This window comes from Lutra lutra, chromosome 8, assembly GCF_902655055.1.
Source record: "Lutra lutra chromosome 8, mLutLut1.2, whole genome shotgun sequence".
NCBI lineage: Eukaryota > Metazoa > Chordata > Mammalia > Carnivora > Mustelidae > Lutra > Lutra lutra.
Genome location: NC_062285.1, coordinates 89,460,672 through 89,473,709, shown reverse-complemented (window position 1 = coordinate 89,473,709; position 13,038 = coordinate 89,460,672). Strand labels below are relative to the sequence as shown.

The 13,038-nt window shown below is 45.0% G+C and overlaps 1 protein-coding gene across 3 annotated transcripts in view; it reads left to right on the top strand.

Annotated features, from left to right (window-relative positions):
- Window positions 1-5,024: 5,024 nt before the first annotated feature.
- Window positions 5,025-13,038, top strand: part of ETV6 (ETS variant transcription factor 6) — a 235,346-nt gene continuing 227,332 nt past the window's right edge. The window contains exon 1 of one of the 3 annotated variants that reach the window (XM_047743284.1): window positions 5,025-5,642. Coding sequence is in view for 2 of the 3 variants with exons in the window: in XM_047743286.1 (XP_047599242.1) it covers window positions 5,610-5,642 (33 nt within the window). In the remaining variant the exon portion in view is untranslated. The remainder of the gene's footprint in view (window positions 5,643-13,038) is intronic. The other 2 variants (XM_047743286.1, XM_047743285.1) reach the window with 2 other exon arrangements.

Below are 13,038 nucleotides of genomic sequence, written 5' to 3'. Positions count from 1 at the left end.
GTTTTCTAAATTAAACACATCCACTTCCATATATTCTTAATGTTCTTCCCTGGTCTTGACCCTCCCCATCATTCTTCTGGAGAATAAAGATTAGACATTTGGGCTTCTCTTCAAGTTTGTACATAGAAAGTCACAAGAGACCATAATTTACTCCCTATACCCAATACAGACCAAATAATCTACATAATTCTAGTTTTTTTTTTTAAATTGGAGAAATGAGAGGATAAATAAACCTAAGTGAACTCAATTTTAGAAGATGACAATCCATCAGATGAGAGAAAAGAGATGCAGTGTTCTCACCCCTGACTGAAGTGGAGAGAAGAGTAACTCACTGTCTATGACGGTAAGGAGAAATCAGCCTAACTTTTAGCAAATTTTGATGGCAGTGCATGGACAGTGCATAGGTTAGAACCCAGAGGAGCCATAGGCACAGAAGAAACTATACTACCTCACAGTTCTTTCTGTGATAGTCACAAACAGGTGGGACCATAACAAACAAGGGCCATGCAGAAACCTGGGAGAAATTATCAGAGATACACTGGGTTTTCAACTAAGAAAGTCTTATAGAGGGGTGAAAGGGCTGAGAGAAGACCCCTGGCCCTCCAGGCAATCAGCTAAGAAAGACTGAGAGTGGGGACAGGGGAGAACTGAGATCGCCCTTCAAGGCTTAAAGCTAAGGAAGACATCAAGCAGAGCAGAAAAGCTGAGAATAAGAGCTCTAAAACAATATTTGCACATAATAATATCAAGGCACATAAAAAACCAGAAAATGTAACCCATGGTCAAGAAAGGAAAACATCAGGGTGACTTGAAGGCTCAGTCAACTGTGATCCAGGGTCCTGGGATGGAGCCCCACATAGGGCTCCCTGCTTAGTGGGGAGTCTTCTCTCTCTCCCTCTGTGCTCCACCCACCACCCACCGCTTGAGCTCTCTCTCTCAAATAAATAAATAAAAATCTTAAAATAAAAGAAAGGAAAACATCAATAGAAGTTAACCAAGAAATAGTCCAGATTTTAGAATTATCACAGTATGACAAAAATGCTACAGGACCTAAAGGAAGAAGCCATGTATGAAGATATGGGCAACTTCAGAAAAGTAATGGAGAGTATAAAAAATGGAAATCCTAAAAATAAAAAATGCAATATCACAAAGAACTAGTTAGATGGGCTGGCTTAAGAGGTAGACAATACAGAGGAAAGAAATTTAAAAAGAGATAAATAGAAGGAAGGTATCCAAATTGAAAGATAAAGAGGAAAAAAGTAAAACAAAACAGAGTATTTTAGATCTATGGAGCAACGTCATGTGGTCTAATATTTGTACCACTGGAGTAATAAAAGGAGAGGAGAGAGAAAACGGGCAGAAACAATATTCAGAGAGGTAACAGAAGAGACTTTTCCCAAGCTAGAATTGCAACCAACAGCAAGAAGAATAAATGCAAAGGAAACCACACTTAGGCACATCACAGTTAGAATCTTGAAAGCCAAATTTAGAGAGACCTTAAAAGCAGCTGGAGAAAAAAAGATACTGTATACAGGGAGTTAAAATATGAACTACAAATGACTTTTAATAAAAAAATAATGGAGACAGAGATAGAATCATGTATTTAAAGTGCCAAACGAAAAAAGAATCTGTCAAACTAAAATTTTATATACACTGAAAATTATCCTTCAAAAGTGAATGTGAAATAAAGACATCCTCACATAGACAAAAGCTGAGAGACTGCATCACCAACAGACAGTATTGCAGGAAATAACGAAAGTTCTCGAGGCCAGAGAAAAATGAAGCCATAGCTGCAGGAAGAAATAAAAAGTATCAGAAAGGACAAATATCTGGACAAATAAAAGACATATTTTAGTACCTTCATTATATTCATATATACATGATTTTTAAAATATCAACCCCCCTACCAACAATGTATGGTGGGTTTAATAAAACACAGAAGTAAAATATATGCCAATATCATAAATATGGGAGAGGGATAAATGGAATTAAGCTGTTGTAAGTTTATTATATATTCTTGAACTAGAATAGTATTATTTAAAGATAGGTTGTTATAACTAAAGAGGCAAACTGTAATTTCTAGAGGACCGCTATATGTAACATACAGGAGAAAAGCTACAAAGACAATGTAGGAATTTTAATGGAATATGAAAAAAATATCCAATTTACCAAAGGTTCAGGAAAAGGAATAGAAAAACAATTGACAAGTGGGAATGAATAAGTGAAAACTTTCCCCAACCATGATTACTGAACACTGAATGTCTTTGGAAATTAGCTTTGGCTACAGACTCGATGTTTTTCATTAATTCAACCTAAAACCACAAGGTAAAACAGAGCTATGTGTAAAGTATATACTGCAGTTAGATCATTTGGACATGACTAACACTGTTGCAATCACAAATAATCTCGAGCTGCTTTGTAAACTTCCCATGCCATCAAAAGTTAAAACAAGAAGCAAGATCTCTATTCCAACACAAATTTTCAGCAGTTACATTTTCCCGAAGTAGTGGTTTGTGGATTATGATGCAAGTGAAAAGGAAATTTCCATACTTAAAATCCACTTAATTGTGCAACTGAGGCATTTCCACTTAATTTTCCATTGAAAGTGATTAACCTGCAATGTAATTGCATGTGAAGGGGAAATATCAAGAGAACTTAATAGAATTTTAATAGAATTGTATAAATGCCTTCTATGCAACGAATACACTTAAGTAAAACCATATGTTCATGGGATATTTGTCAGCACCTATGGGGTGAAAAAATATTTTCAAAAATGAAATATGCAAAATTTCATTACAGATCAGCATTAACAGAAAAATGGATAAAGATATAAACAATTAGTTTTGATGATAGAGAACCCTTACTCTGAACTGGTTTCAACTAAGTAAAATATTATTCCCCATCCCAAAGGAATTCCATTTCTTTCATTATTAGAATTGGTTACCATTATTACTATACCTTTTGTCAATAATGAGGATATTTAATTTCTGTCTTGTTATAGAAGTATCTGCATAATGTCTTCAGTTTTGCCTCTTTGCACACAAACTTTAAAATATTTTGTATCTGGCCCTTTACAGAAAGAGATTGCCAGCCTCTGGTCTAAATGCACAGTTTTCCACAACTGTTGTTTTGCTTTGGAATCACATACTTTCTAATTCAAATTACTACTTCTATGAGTCACTTGGAGAAGGTAAAGAGGAGATAGAAATAGAAGCTGAGAGTTAACTTAGTCTTGAGGTTAAGTAATTGTAGCTAACATTGAGCACGTATTATATGTAGCAAGTACTCAGGTAAATAAGCACTTTGTATATATTTGCTCATTTAATACAAGAATCTTATGAGATAGGTACCATTCCCCACCTTTTACAGAAGCTGAGCTGCCGAGGATCTTATTGATAAGTAAGGGATACAGAGGTTTATAGGATTTAATCCAGCAATAGGACATCAGAATCAATGTCTGCAACGTTAGTAGAGGGATCAAAGGCAGATAGATAATTGCTGGGGGGGGTGTGGGGGGTGAAGGATAGAAGTGGGTGGCAGGTGGTCGAAGGCAGAGGAGTCCGTGTAGACATGCAGTCTCTTGGGGAAGATAGGACTACGGGTGACAAAAACTGTTAAGATCCCTGGAAGCTCACAAAACCCCGTAATTCCCATCTTTCCAGCAATAGGACTCTTTTTCACTCTAACCCCTTTTAATCAGTTCTGGTTCAGAATTTCCTGATGAGTGCGTGAAGAGATCTGAACACATTCTATAATGTGGAGAGTTGAAGATAAATGAGTAGGAAAAAATCTGTAGGGTGGGGATCTGGGAAATCCGTCCTGTTTTCCATGTAGATATACACACATTAGGTACATCTTTGTACCTATGTATTTGTATATTTGTGATATAACACACATCCACACACTAAACCCCTCTGTGTGTATCAGAAGGGTTTAGAATTTAAAAAATAATTATGTTCTCAGTATTTCGCAGCGGCCACTTCAGAGCATTTTAAGAGACTGTGAATGACAATAAAAATAACAGTGATCAGACCACATGTGCTCAAGGCTAGAACCCTCAGCCCCGCCGGCCTTTACTTCCCTTCGGTTGTTTTTCCAGCCAAATATTCCCCCCCTGGCAGCATCCCAGGGTCATCCAACCGGCCAATGACGGTTTCAGAGACGCGGTCCCTGGGAGGGGGTATTATGTTCAGGAACACGTCCTGTCAACTTTGCAATTGAGTCACCTTTTTCGGTTGGTGGCGGCCGCTATTTCTTTAAATGGACAGCGGATTTCGAAACGGCAGGAAGGGGGGGGGTTGTCAGGAAAAGGAACTCAACCGCCTTTGCTAGAACTGCCCCGCAGCCTTCCCTTCCCCAGCACGCGTGCTCGGCTGGGGCAGCGCCCGCGGCGGCCGTATCCCCCCGCGGGCACGCGCGGCGCCTGCTCTTCCCGGGGCGCCCACCGGCGCGGGGAATCCCCCCACGCCGGCCGTCCCCCGCGTCTGCGGCGCGGCCGCCCGGCTTTGTCTCCGGCGGCGTCGCGCTCGGGCGCTCGCTCTCTCCCACATTTCCCCGTGTGCAGCCTGTAACCCGATCTCCCATTTCCTGGTGGATTCTCTTAAAGAGGCAGCGGTCGAGAAGCAGAACAAAGGCTATTGTTTTATTTCCTCCTCGGGGTTCCGCGTCCTAACCGGAATGCCCCTTCCTAGATGCTGATTCTCCTCGCCTCTGCGCTCCGGCAGGGGGGCGGGGGGGAGAGCCCTGGTGCATTTCGGTGTCTCTAAGAGACGGAGCCGGGGAAGGTGGGAGGTGTTTCACGAAAACCTGTCTGGTGGTTTCTGGGGCCCCAGCGTAACGTTTTTTTCCAACGTGTCTCCCTAGAGCGGGCGATCGCTCGGCGGCGCCCGGGCAGCCCGACTCCCCGGCCGGCGGAGGGGCTCGCGGCGGGCGCGCGTGGGCCGCGCCGCTGGTGGCGGGGCGGTGGGGGGGGAAGGCTGCGCCGCGCGTTCCGCCGGCGGCCGCGGCCTCGCGCGGCCCCGCTCCCCCGGCTTCCCTCCGCCGCCGCCGCCCCTCCCCCCCGCCCGGCTTTTATTTCCCCGATGCCGGGCTGTAACCCGAGCTTTTATTTCCTGGTGGCTCCTTTAAGAGGCAGAGCTCAGTGCTGGGAATTCACGTCAGTTTCTGCACTGAAACTCTCAAGATCAATGAGCAAAGAGCTTTCTCAGTTCTGCCTTTCAGTTTCTCTCTTCCAGGAAGGAAAACATTCGAGAGAGCGAGGGAGAGCGGCGGGAGGGCGGGGGGCGGGGGCGCCGGCCGCGGGTGGGAGGAGAGAGCGGGAGGCCGGCCGGGCTGCGCCCCGGGTCGCCGCGCCGCGCCGCGACCTGCAGACCCCGCCGCCGCGCTCCGGGCCCGGCTCCCACGCCCCCGCCGCCCCGCGCACCCAACTCCGCCGGCCGCCCCGCCCCGCCCCGCGCGCTCGCAGACCCCCGGGGCGGCTGCCGGGAGAGATGCTGCAAGAAACTTCTTAAATGACCGCGTCCGGCTGGCCGTGGAGCGCTTCTGGGTTGGGGAGAGGAAAGGAAAGTGGAAAAAAACTGAGAACTTCCTGATCTCTCTCGCTGTGAGACATGTCTGAGACTCCTGCTCAGTGTAGCATTAAGGTAAAGATCTTCTCCCCCTCCCTCTCTGTGCTCGAAAACCTTGAGCTGCACCGGCCTGGGCACTCGGGTTGGGCTCCTCCGAGGGGGCTGTGGCAGTTGCTCCGGTCGCGGGGAATTATTTGGGGGGCGCCGGGGAAGGAGATGCAGCTTGCGGCGGCGGCTGTACCCTTTGGTGTAACCTTGCTGCTCCCCCCGCCGAGCCCCCTCTCGGCTCCTCGCCCCCCTCCCCACCCCCTTTTTTTTTGACAAGTGCCCGTCACAATTGGCCAGGAGGAACTCGAGTGGTCTTTGGAACTGTAAAACACCCCCATAATTAGTGCGCTTTTGTAAAAAAAAAAAAAAAAAAAAAAAAAAGAAAGAAAGAAAAGAAAAGAAAGAAAGAAAGAAAACCCTGCTCCTACTCCTACTCCCGACATGTGACTGAAATGTAACTTTTGTTCCCGAGGGGTGGTCTCCTTAGGAAAAAAAAAAAGTTCTTCAATCCCTGTTGGGGATGCAATCCACCCCCCCCCCCCCAAAGGACTGCCTGGGTCAGATCAGACTGGATTTTTTTCCCCTCCTCTGATTGTACTTGCAACCACTGTCGGAGAGACAGTCCTGGTGTCAGCTTTTCCTGGGCATTTGCACAATGAATTTCTCTCTTTCTTTTTTAAACCGAGGTAAATAAGTTGTCGAATGGTTATTTTACTCCCATCCGTGTGAAAGTTGAATAATCCCAAAGTAGAAAACTCCTGTGATGCAGAGAGGGAGAGAGAGAATTATCTAAGTGACCAGACAAAGTGACCTTCCCTGTTTGACAGTGCAGAGGATATCGAAGAGTAGAAACCTCCCGGCTTTCTGGCAGTGTTTTGCAGTATTGTAAATGCAGGATGGTGGATGTTTGCAAACACCATACTTGGCTTCCAAGTAGTCGTGTGTATATGTCTATATGTCTGTGTCTATAGAGCTGGTGGTGCTGTGGTTTGTTGCTTCTAAAAAGTTGTAAAGTTTGCCACCGTGAGGAGGCAGGGTGATTTGTCCACTTCCCCCAATTATTTTTCCCATGGCTGCATTTATTGTGCACTTTGTTCATTTCACTGTTCCATCAGTCCCCAGGTGGAAAAGCCTTCTGCTTCTGTGAGAGGCTGAAGCCGCTGAAGTTTGTTTGTTTTCGGCTTGGCCCATTTAATATGTGCTCATTGCATGGACGCTGCAGAAACAATGAACAAATAACCTATTTTCCTCATCTCAGGGGAATTAGAGGAACCTTTCCTGTTTCAACACTGCTTTTCCAATAGGATCTGTTGAAGGGAAATAGTATTTCATTAGATTTGCTTACTCATTTTCATAATTAGCCTCAGGTTTTGGTGTTTCTCATCAGGTGAGATTTTTGTGGATTTTCATGTAAAGATAATGTGAACTAAGAAAGTGAGTTGGGTTTCTTTGTTTTTGCCTCACAAAAATGCCCAGTGGCACTTTCCGGCTTCTGTGTTTGTAGATACCCGGGAGGCAGCAGAATGTCTGTGGCTGTGGTGGGGGTGGAGGGTCACAGTAGATAATTTAAGGTAGTTGGATACTTCAAAACTAGTTTCTTTTGCTGTATAAATTAGATTCTACAATGAGCACGGTAAGGATAATCTAATTTGACACTTCATAACACAAACAGAGGTAACTAAATAATAGGGTATTAAATCAGTAAATTGTATTTGGTTTGATAGCAATAAATTCCTCATCAGGAAGACGTGGACCAACTACGGGGCCGTAATTTTTGGCTGAAAACAAACAAAAAAGCAGTTCTCTCTGACTTTTCTCGATACTTCTCTTAAAGAGAAGGCAGGTCCCCACTGTTCTGATGGGCTTATTTCTGTCTGCTGGCAGAAGTGCTACTAAGTGGCTCATTTCATCCTACTCTAGTGGGAAGAGTTCAGCAGCCCCTTTTCTTACACAGACATATGAAACCACTCTCCAAACCCAGACAGAACACTGTCCTAAATGTGACATAAAAATTGCAGCCACAGTTTGCTTATCATTTTTTGCCTTATTGCTTATCCTTTCAGTTTTTTTTTTTTTTTTAGGTGCCTCTTTTCATGACTGTGTATTTCTATGTAATTAAAATAGATTGAATACTCTTCACGAGTAACAAAAGTATCACTTTTATTTGAATGGCTCTTCGTGGAGCCAGTATGTGACGGTTGGCTTAGACTGTGTGTATGTTCAGGGGCACACATGTGACGTGTGTTTTTTCCAAAGAGTTTGTTGAATTCACGGTGTTCCGATAATAAGTGCTGCAGATCAAGGACCTGGGATTATTCCGGGTCATCTGAAAATGTTCTGGTGATGTGTGCAGTGTTTCATTTAGTCCTTGGGATGTGGTACAGTGACTGCATAATAAAAAATGTTTGCTGGTAACCCACAAGCAAGAACGGGGATTGCTTCTAGAGTCCAGTAAACAATAACTTTTCTGTGGAGCAGAGAAGGAATGTCAGAAGTTTTCAAGGATGAGCTGATGAGTCTGATGTATCGAAGACATGTGATACGGAAGGCTCCCCCTGTGTGGAGAGATTTCCCTCACTCCTGTGCTCCACTCCTGAAACCGTCCCCACTTGCTCCCATTCCTTACAAGCAGCTGGTGTGATGGAGCACGGAGGAGCCTGACCAGAGGCAGCCACAGAGGGAAGCAGTTGGTTGCCTTCTGAGCAGTGTCCATTCTTCTAGAAAAGCCTAGTGTACAATTTAGGTGCAGCTTCCAAGGTGAAAGTTTTTGAATCAGTCAATCTATGGCGCCTTTGTGTGTATCGCTCCCCTGGTGATGGTTGACATCGAATGCCTGATAAGCACTTTTCATATTTCTTTTGCGCTTCGTAGGCATCTTTTCATCACCCAAGAGAAGCGAATATCAGACACACATTGTACACAGAAGACAGGTTGACTAGCCCAAGGTTACCCAAACTGGCAGGGAGCCCCACTGTTTCTGTACTGGGCTGCCCTGTATGTGTACCGACATCTCTCATCCGAGAGTTTAAATGCTTCCTTTTGCTGACCAGTGAGGTGGGTCAAATGTAAGGACAGGGACAACCGATTGTATAAAAAAAAAAAAAAAAACTAAATAATTTTTTTCAGAGGACTGAGAGGCTGACTGTGCTGGTCATGGGAGAAAGGAAGAGGCTGTCCTTTCCATTATCGGCCTTCACCTTCAAGTCACCTGTTTGGTTTTAAGTTTAGCCGACTTGCTGCGGAAAGTGGTGATGGCCCAGCCAAAACAGTCCTTCACTTCTTGGTGTGGTGCTTTAGTAAGGGTCGTCCAGGTTACCAGACCTGGTGGCCTACCTGTCCCTTCCCCCTTTCCCTGCCCTCCCTGTTTGCCTTTACTCTCCAGGATGGTTGGCTTTCTCAGCAGAAAGAAATCTCTTTTTATTTTGCTACTAACTGGGACACTCCAGGTCTTCCCTACTGGACTCTGAGCTCCTTGGGTTTAGCGATGGTTATCTGTGTGTCCCAGTACCTAGCTTGGCACCTGGCACAGAACTGTTTCTCAGTAATGTTTGCTGATTTGAAGCAAGGCATGGGAGGAGATCAGCACCCTTTCCTCTGTCTGTCCCTGTGTACCAGAAGGTGACTTAACACTTTTCATCTGTTAACTTACGTGAAGTCTTGAGTAGGGCCATGCTGCTGTCTCAGGGAGGCCTAGATCACTCTCTGGATGTCTGTCCAAAAATGGTTATAAGTAGGATTTTGGTATGATGATACTATTTTTATTATTTTGATAAAACTTTTTTAAAAAAGCTTGTATATCGAAATAGATAAGGCAATTGAGTAAAAGATGACAAAGGGCCTTAAGAATCACTTGGGAAGACTCAGATTAGCGGGCTTGCTGGTTTTCCCCAGTTTCTTGGACAACTAAACTGGGGAACTTTTAGGCTTTCAGAACAGAAGACCTCAGAGATCACCTGGGCCAGCTTGCATTTTTATAGAGAGAAGGTCCAGAGAACGGAATGGCTTGCTTCAGCTCACTGGTGACCCAGCCAGCTTTAGAGCAACACAGGCCTCGTTCTCAGCCCCCTGCACTGCCTTTCCTGGGTCCCTGGTGCATCCCTATAAAAGGCCAAGGAAATTCGATACAATAGGCTGCACTCTCTCTGGCACTTCCTAGCTTGGTCCATTTTAATCCCAAGCCAGCTGGTATGAGGGCACGGAGGTATGTGCCAAGGAAGATGTGTGTGGGGGGAACACTGGACCCAGTGGGTTTATTGTTGGATGTGAGAAGAGGAAGTAGTAGGAGTAGGGGATCAGGGAAGAAGGGTTTGACGGACTTGGATTTGTACCACTCTTTGCAACAATACTCTTTTTTATTGTAAAAAACACACAACATGAAATTTGCTATCCTAACCGTTTTGAAGCCTGCAGTTCTGTGGTGATAAGTATATTCACACTGTTGTGCAACAGATCTCTAGAACTTTTTCATCCTGCAGCTTGGAAACTCTGTACCCACTGCACACTAACTTCCCCTCTCCCCTCCTGCCGGCCTCGGTAGCCCCCTCTCTATTTTCTGTTTCTATGGTTTTGACTACTTAGGATACTTTATGTAAGTGGAATCCTATATTCTTGTTCCTTTGGTAATTGTAACATCCTGGAGGTTCCTCCGTGTCGTGGAATGGGATAGGATTTCTGTCTTGCTTTAAGGCTTCATAATACTCTGTTTTACATGTATGCCACATTTTTTTTTAATCCATTCATCTGTTGGAGATTTCATTGCTTCCATCTCATGGCTGTTGTGAATAAAGCTGTGGTGGGCGTAGATGTGCAATGATCTCTTCAAGATCCTGCTGTGAGCCCTTTGTACGGCCAAAGACAGGGTGGGTGGGATGCAGCAACTCTTTTTTATAGTCTGTGAGCAGTCTAGTACCTCTGCTTTGAGCCGAGGGTACTGGGCCTGTTATCGGGGTCCTTTTCCGAGGAAATCTTGAGTGGGCCGTAGGCTCTTTTCTCCAGGGGCGGCCGAACGTATACCCTAATTTGTGTGTAGTAAGCTTCCTGTCCCAAACAGCATCAGCTAAAAACGTGACATCTGCTCCTAGAGAAGTAGCTGATTTCCTTCACATGGGTCAGCCAAGGGAAGAAGTAGCCCAAGTGTGGGTACCAGAGGAAGGCAGAGGTGAAAGTAAGTCTGTACATCTCAGTTAAGCTGTGTTTGCCCACACTGGGGAAGGTAAAGGGCGACGAGGCACAGGGTTGTTGGGAGTAACTGGGTGGAATAGCAGTTTCGTTTTATTACCCATTTTTAAAAAGTTGCCCTTTGTGTGGTTCTCCCAGCTGAGTGGCTCAGTATTAAATGAAGCCCCCTAGGGTTCGAGGTATACAAACGGCATATTTTCCCTGTGAATGCTACTTTAGAGAAAACACGAGTTTGTTTTCAGGCAGAGTCCGGCACTGCTGTATTTGTTGTTAGACGTGTGTAAGACACCAATCTCTGTGTGTATTTGTTGAATAGAATGAGTGTGAGTGTACTCAGGGGTCCCACACCAGGAGAGGCCCCACTTAAAGACCATTCCCTGCCAAACCTAGTATTTGGGGGCAAGAAAGACTAGACAGGGCGAGAAGTTAGAATTATAGCCTATTAAACAACCAACACATTTTGATTTATTTCTGAACATACAGGAACCAGACTGATTAAGTGTGGCTTGCCGGGGCATCTCAGGATGAGCCCCAATGAAGAGGCAGAAATGACTTGTGTCCCACATCATCTGCCGGTTAGAAATGAGTGCTACCACTTGCCCAAAAAACTGTTCCCTCAGTGTCAAAATATTACCACAAATATATTATTTGCTGTGTTAATTTGCTTGATAAAACTTTCTTCTCAGATAGTGAAAATGTGCAGTTCAGTGTGGTCTTTGTCTAAATGATCTGGAATTTTCAGACTGTGGGGAAACGGTGGGAGGGGCTGAATAAGGAAGGAATTAGCCCAAGTTTGTGACGTGAGGACTCCCAGAGGAGCAGAGCTGCCTCTCAGTCCTGTGGACTATGTTTTTGGAAAACTGTGTAACACTTGCATTTAGAGCTTTCCTGATTCTGGGTAACTAAAGGGGTTCGTCAGCTGTTCTAGTGGTCATTGCTCCTACATTTTCTCCCCTTCTTCTGCTTCCTTCTCCTCTCCCACCTCCTCCATCATACCACCACCACCACCACCATCACATGTGGAATACGACTGGCTGCTGGTGTGTGTGTGGTGTTTGATCTACGTTATCTTCCTTACTCTTCACAGCTTTCTCAGAGATGCTGTTTTTCTCCCTATTTTACAAATGAGGATTCTGAAGCCCAGAGTGTTTGAGTGACATTGGCCTAAGATCTCAGATGCCATACGTGGCAAAGCTAAGGCCTACCATTCCAGAGCGTTCTCCATGACAATTTTCTTTGGTACGGCCATCTTTGTGAAGAAAATTAGGAAACTGATGTGACGTGAGATGGTAGAGCCTCCCATGAGCCAGGGTGAGAGGCACAAATAGGGCAGCAGAAACATTTCCTTCCTGTTCTGGGTCCCCCTGAAGGTGGATTGTTCCTTGTTGTTCCTCTCACGGAGTGAGATGGCCACACCACACAACCCAGTGTCCAGATCTTCCATTTTTCTTCCAATCTCTGGTATTCTCTAGTGATCTTCTATCTTTTGATAGGTCTCATTCAAAAGGCCCTCCATGTTCTCGGAAACCTTTCCTTTCCCTCTCTGCCTTTTTCTTCTTTCCCTGGCACATAATTATGCCTTCATTCCATGGGTGACAGGTTGCACTGTGTCCTCTCATCCTGCCCAGTCTCAGCCTCTGGGTTAGTCACCTCTGTCTGCATCACTCCCTGCTCAGTCTCTTTTTTGTCCACAGCTTCCCCCCCACCCAAAACTTTTTACACAAACCATCAACATCAAGTTTTTCTTTCTTTCTTTTTTTTTTTCAAAGATTTTATTTATTTATCTGACAGAGAGAGAGAGATCACAAGTAGGCAGAGAGGCAGGCAGAGAAGGGATGGAAGCAGGCTCCCTGCTGAGCAGAGAGCCTGACACGGGGCTCGATCCCAGGACCCTGAGATCATGACCTGAGCTGAAGGCAGAGGCTTAACCCACTGAGCCACCCAGGTGCCCCAACATCAAGTTTTTCTTAAACCATCTCTCATGTACATCTCAATCCTGTATGATTTCTATTCCCTGATTGTCCCACACCACCAGAGGAAGAATCTTTTCTTTCCCCTCTTTCCTGGTAGCCTGACCACAGTGGCCTTGTTCTATCTTACTTGAGCGAAGAGAGAATTCTGAGTTCATGAAATCTGGCTTTTGAACAACCTTAATGAAGCCTTTCTTCAGAGCAGATATGGAGAAGGAAGCAGAGAGGGAGATGTGAGGAGGTAATAAGAGGGAATCTGAGAGAGCACAACCCAA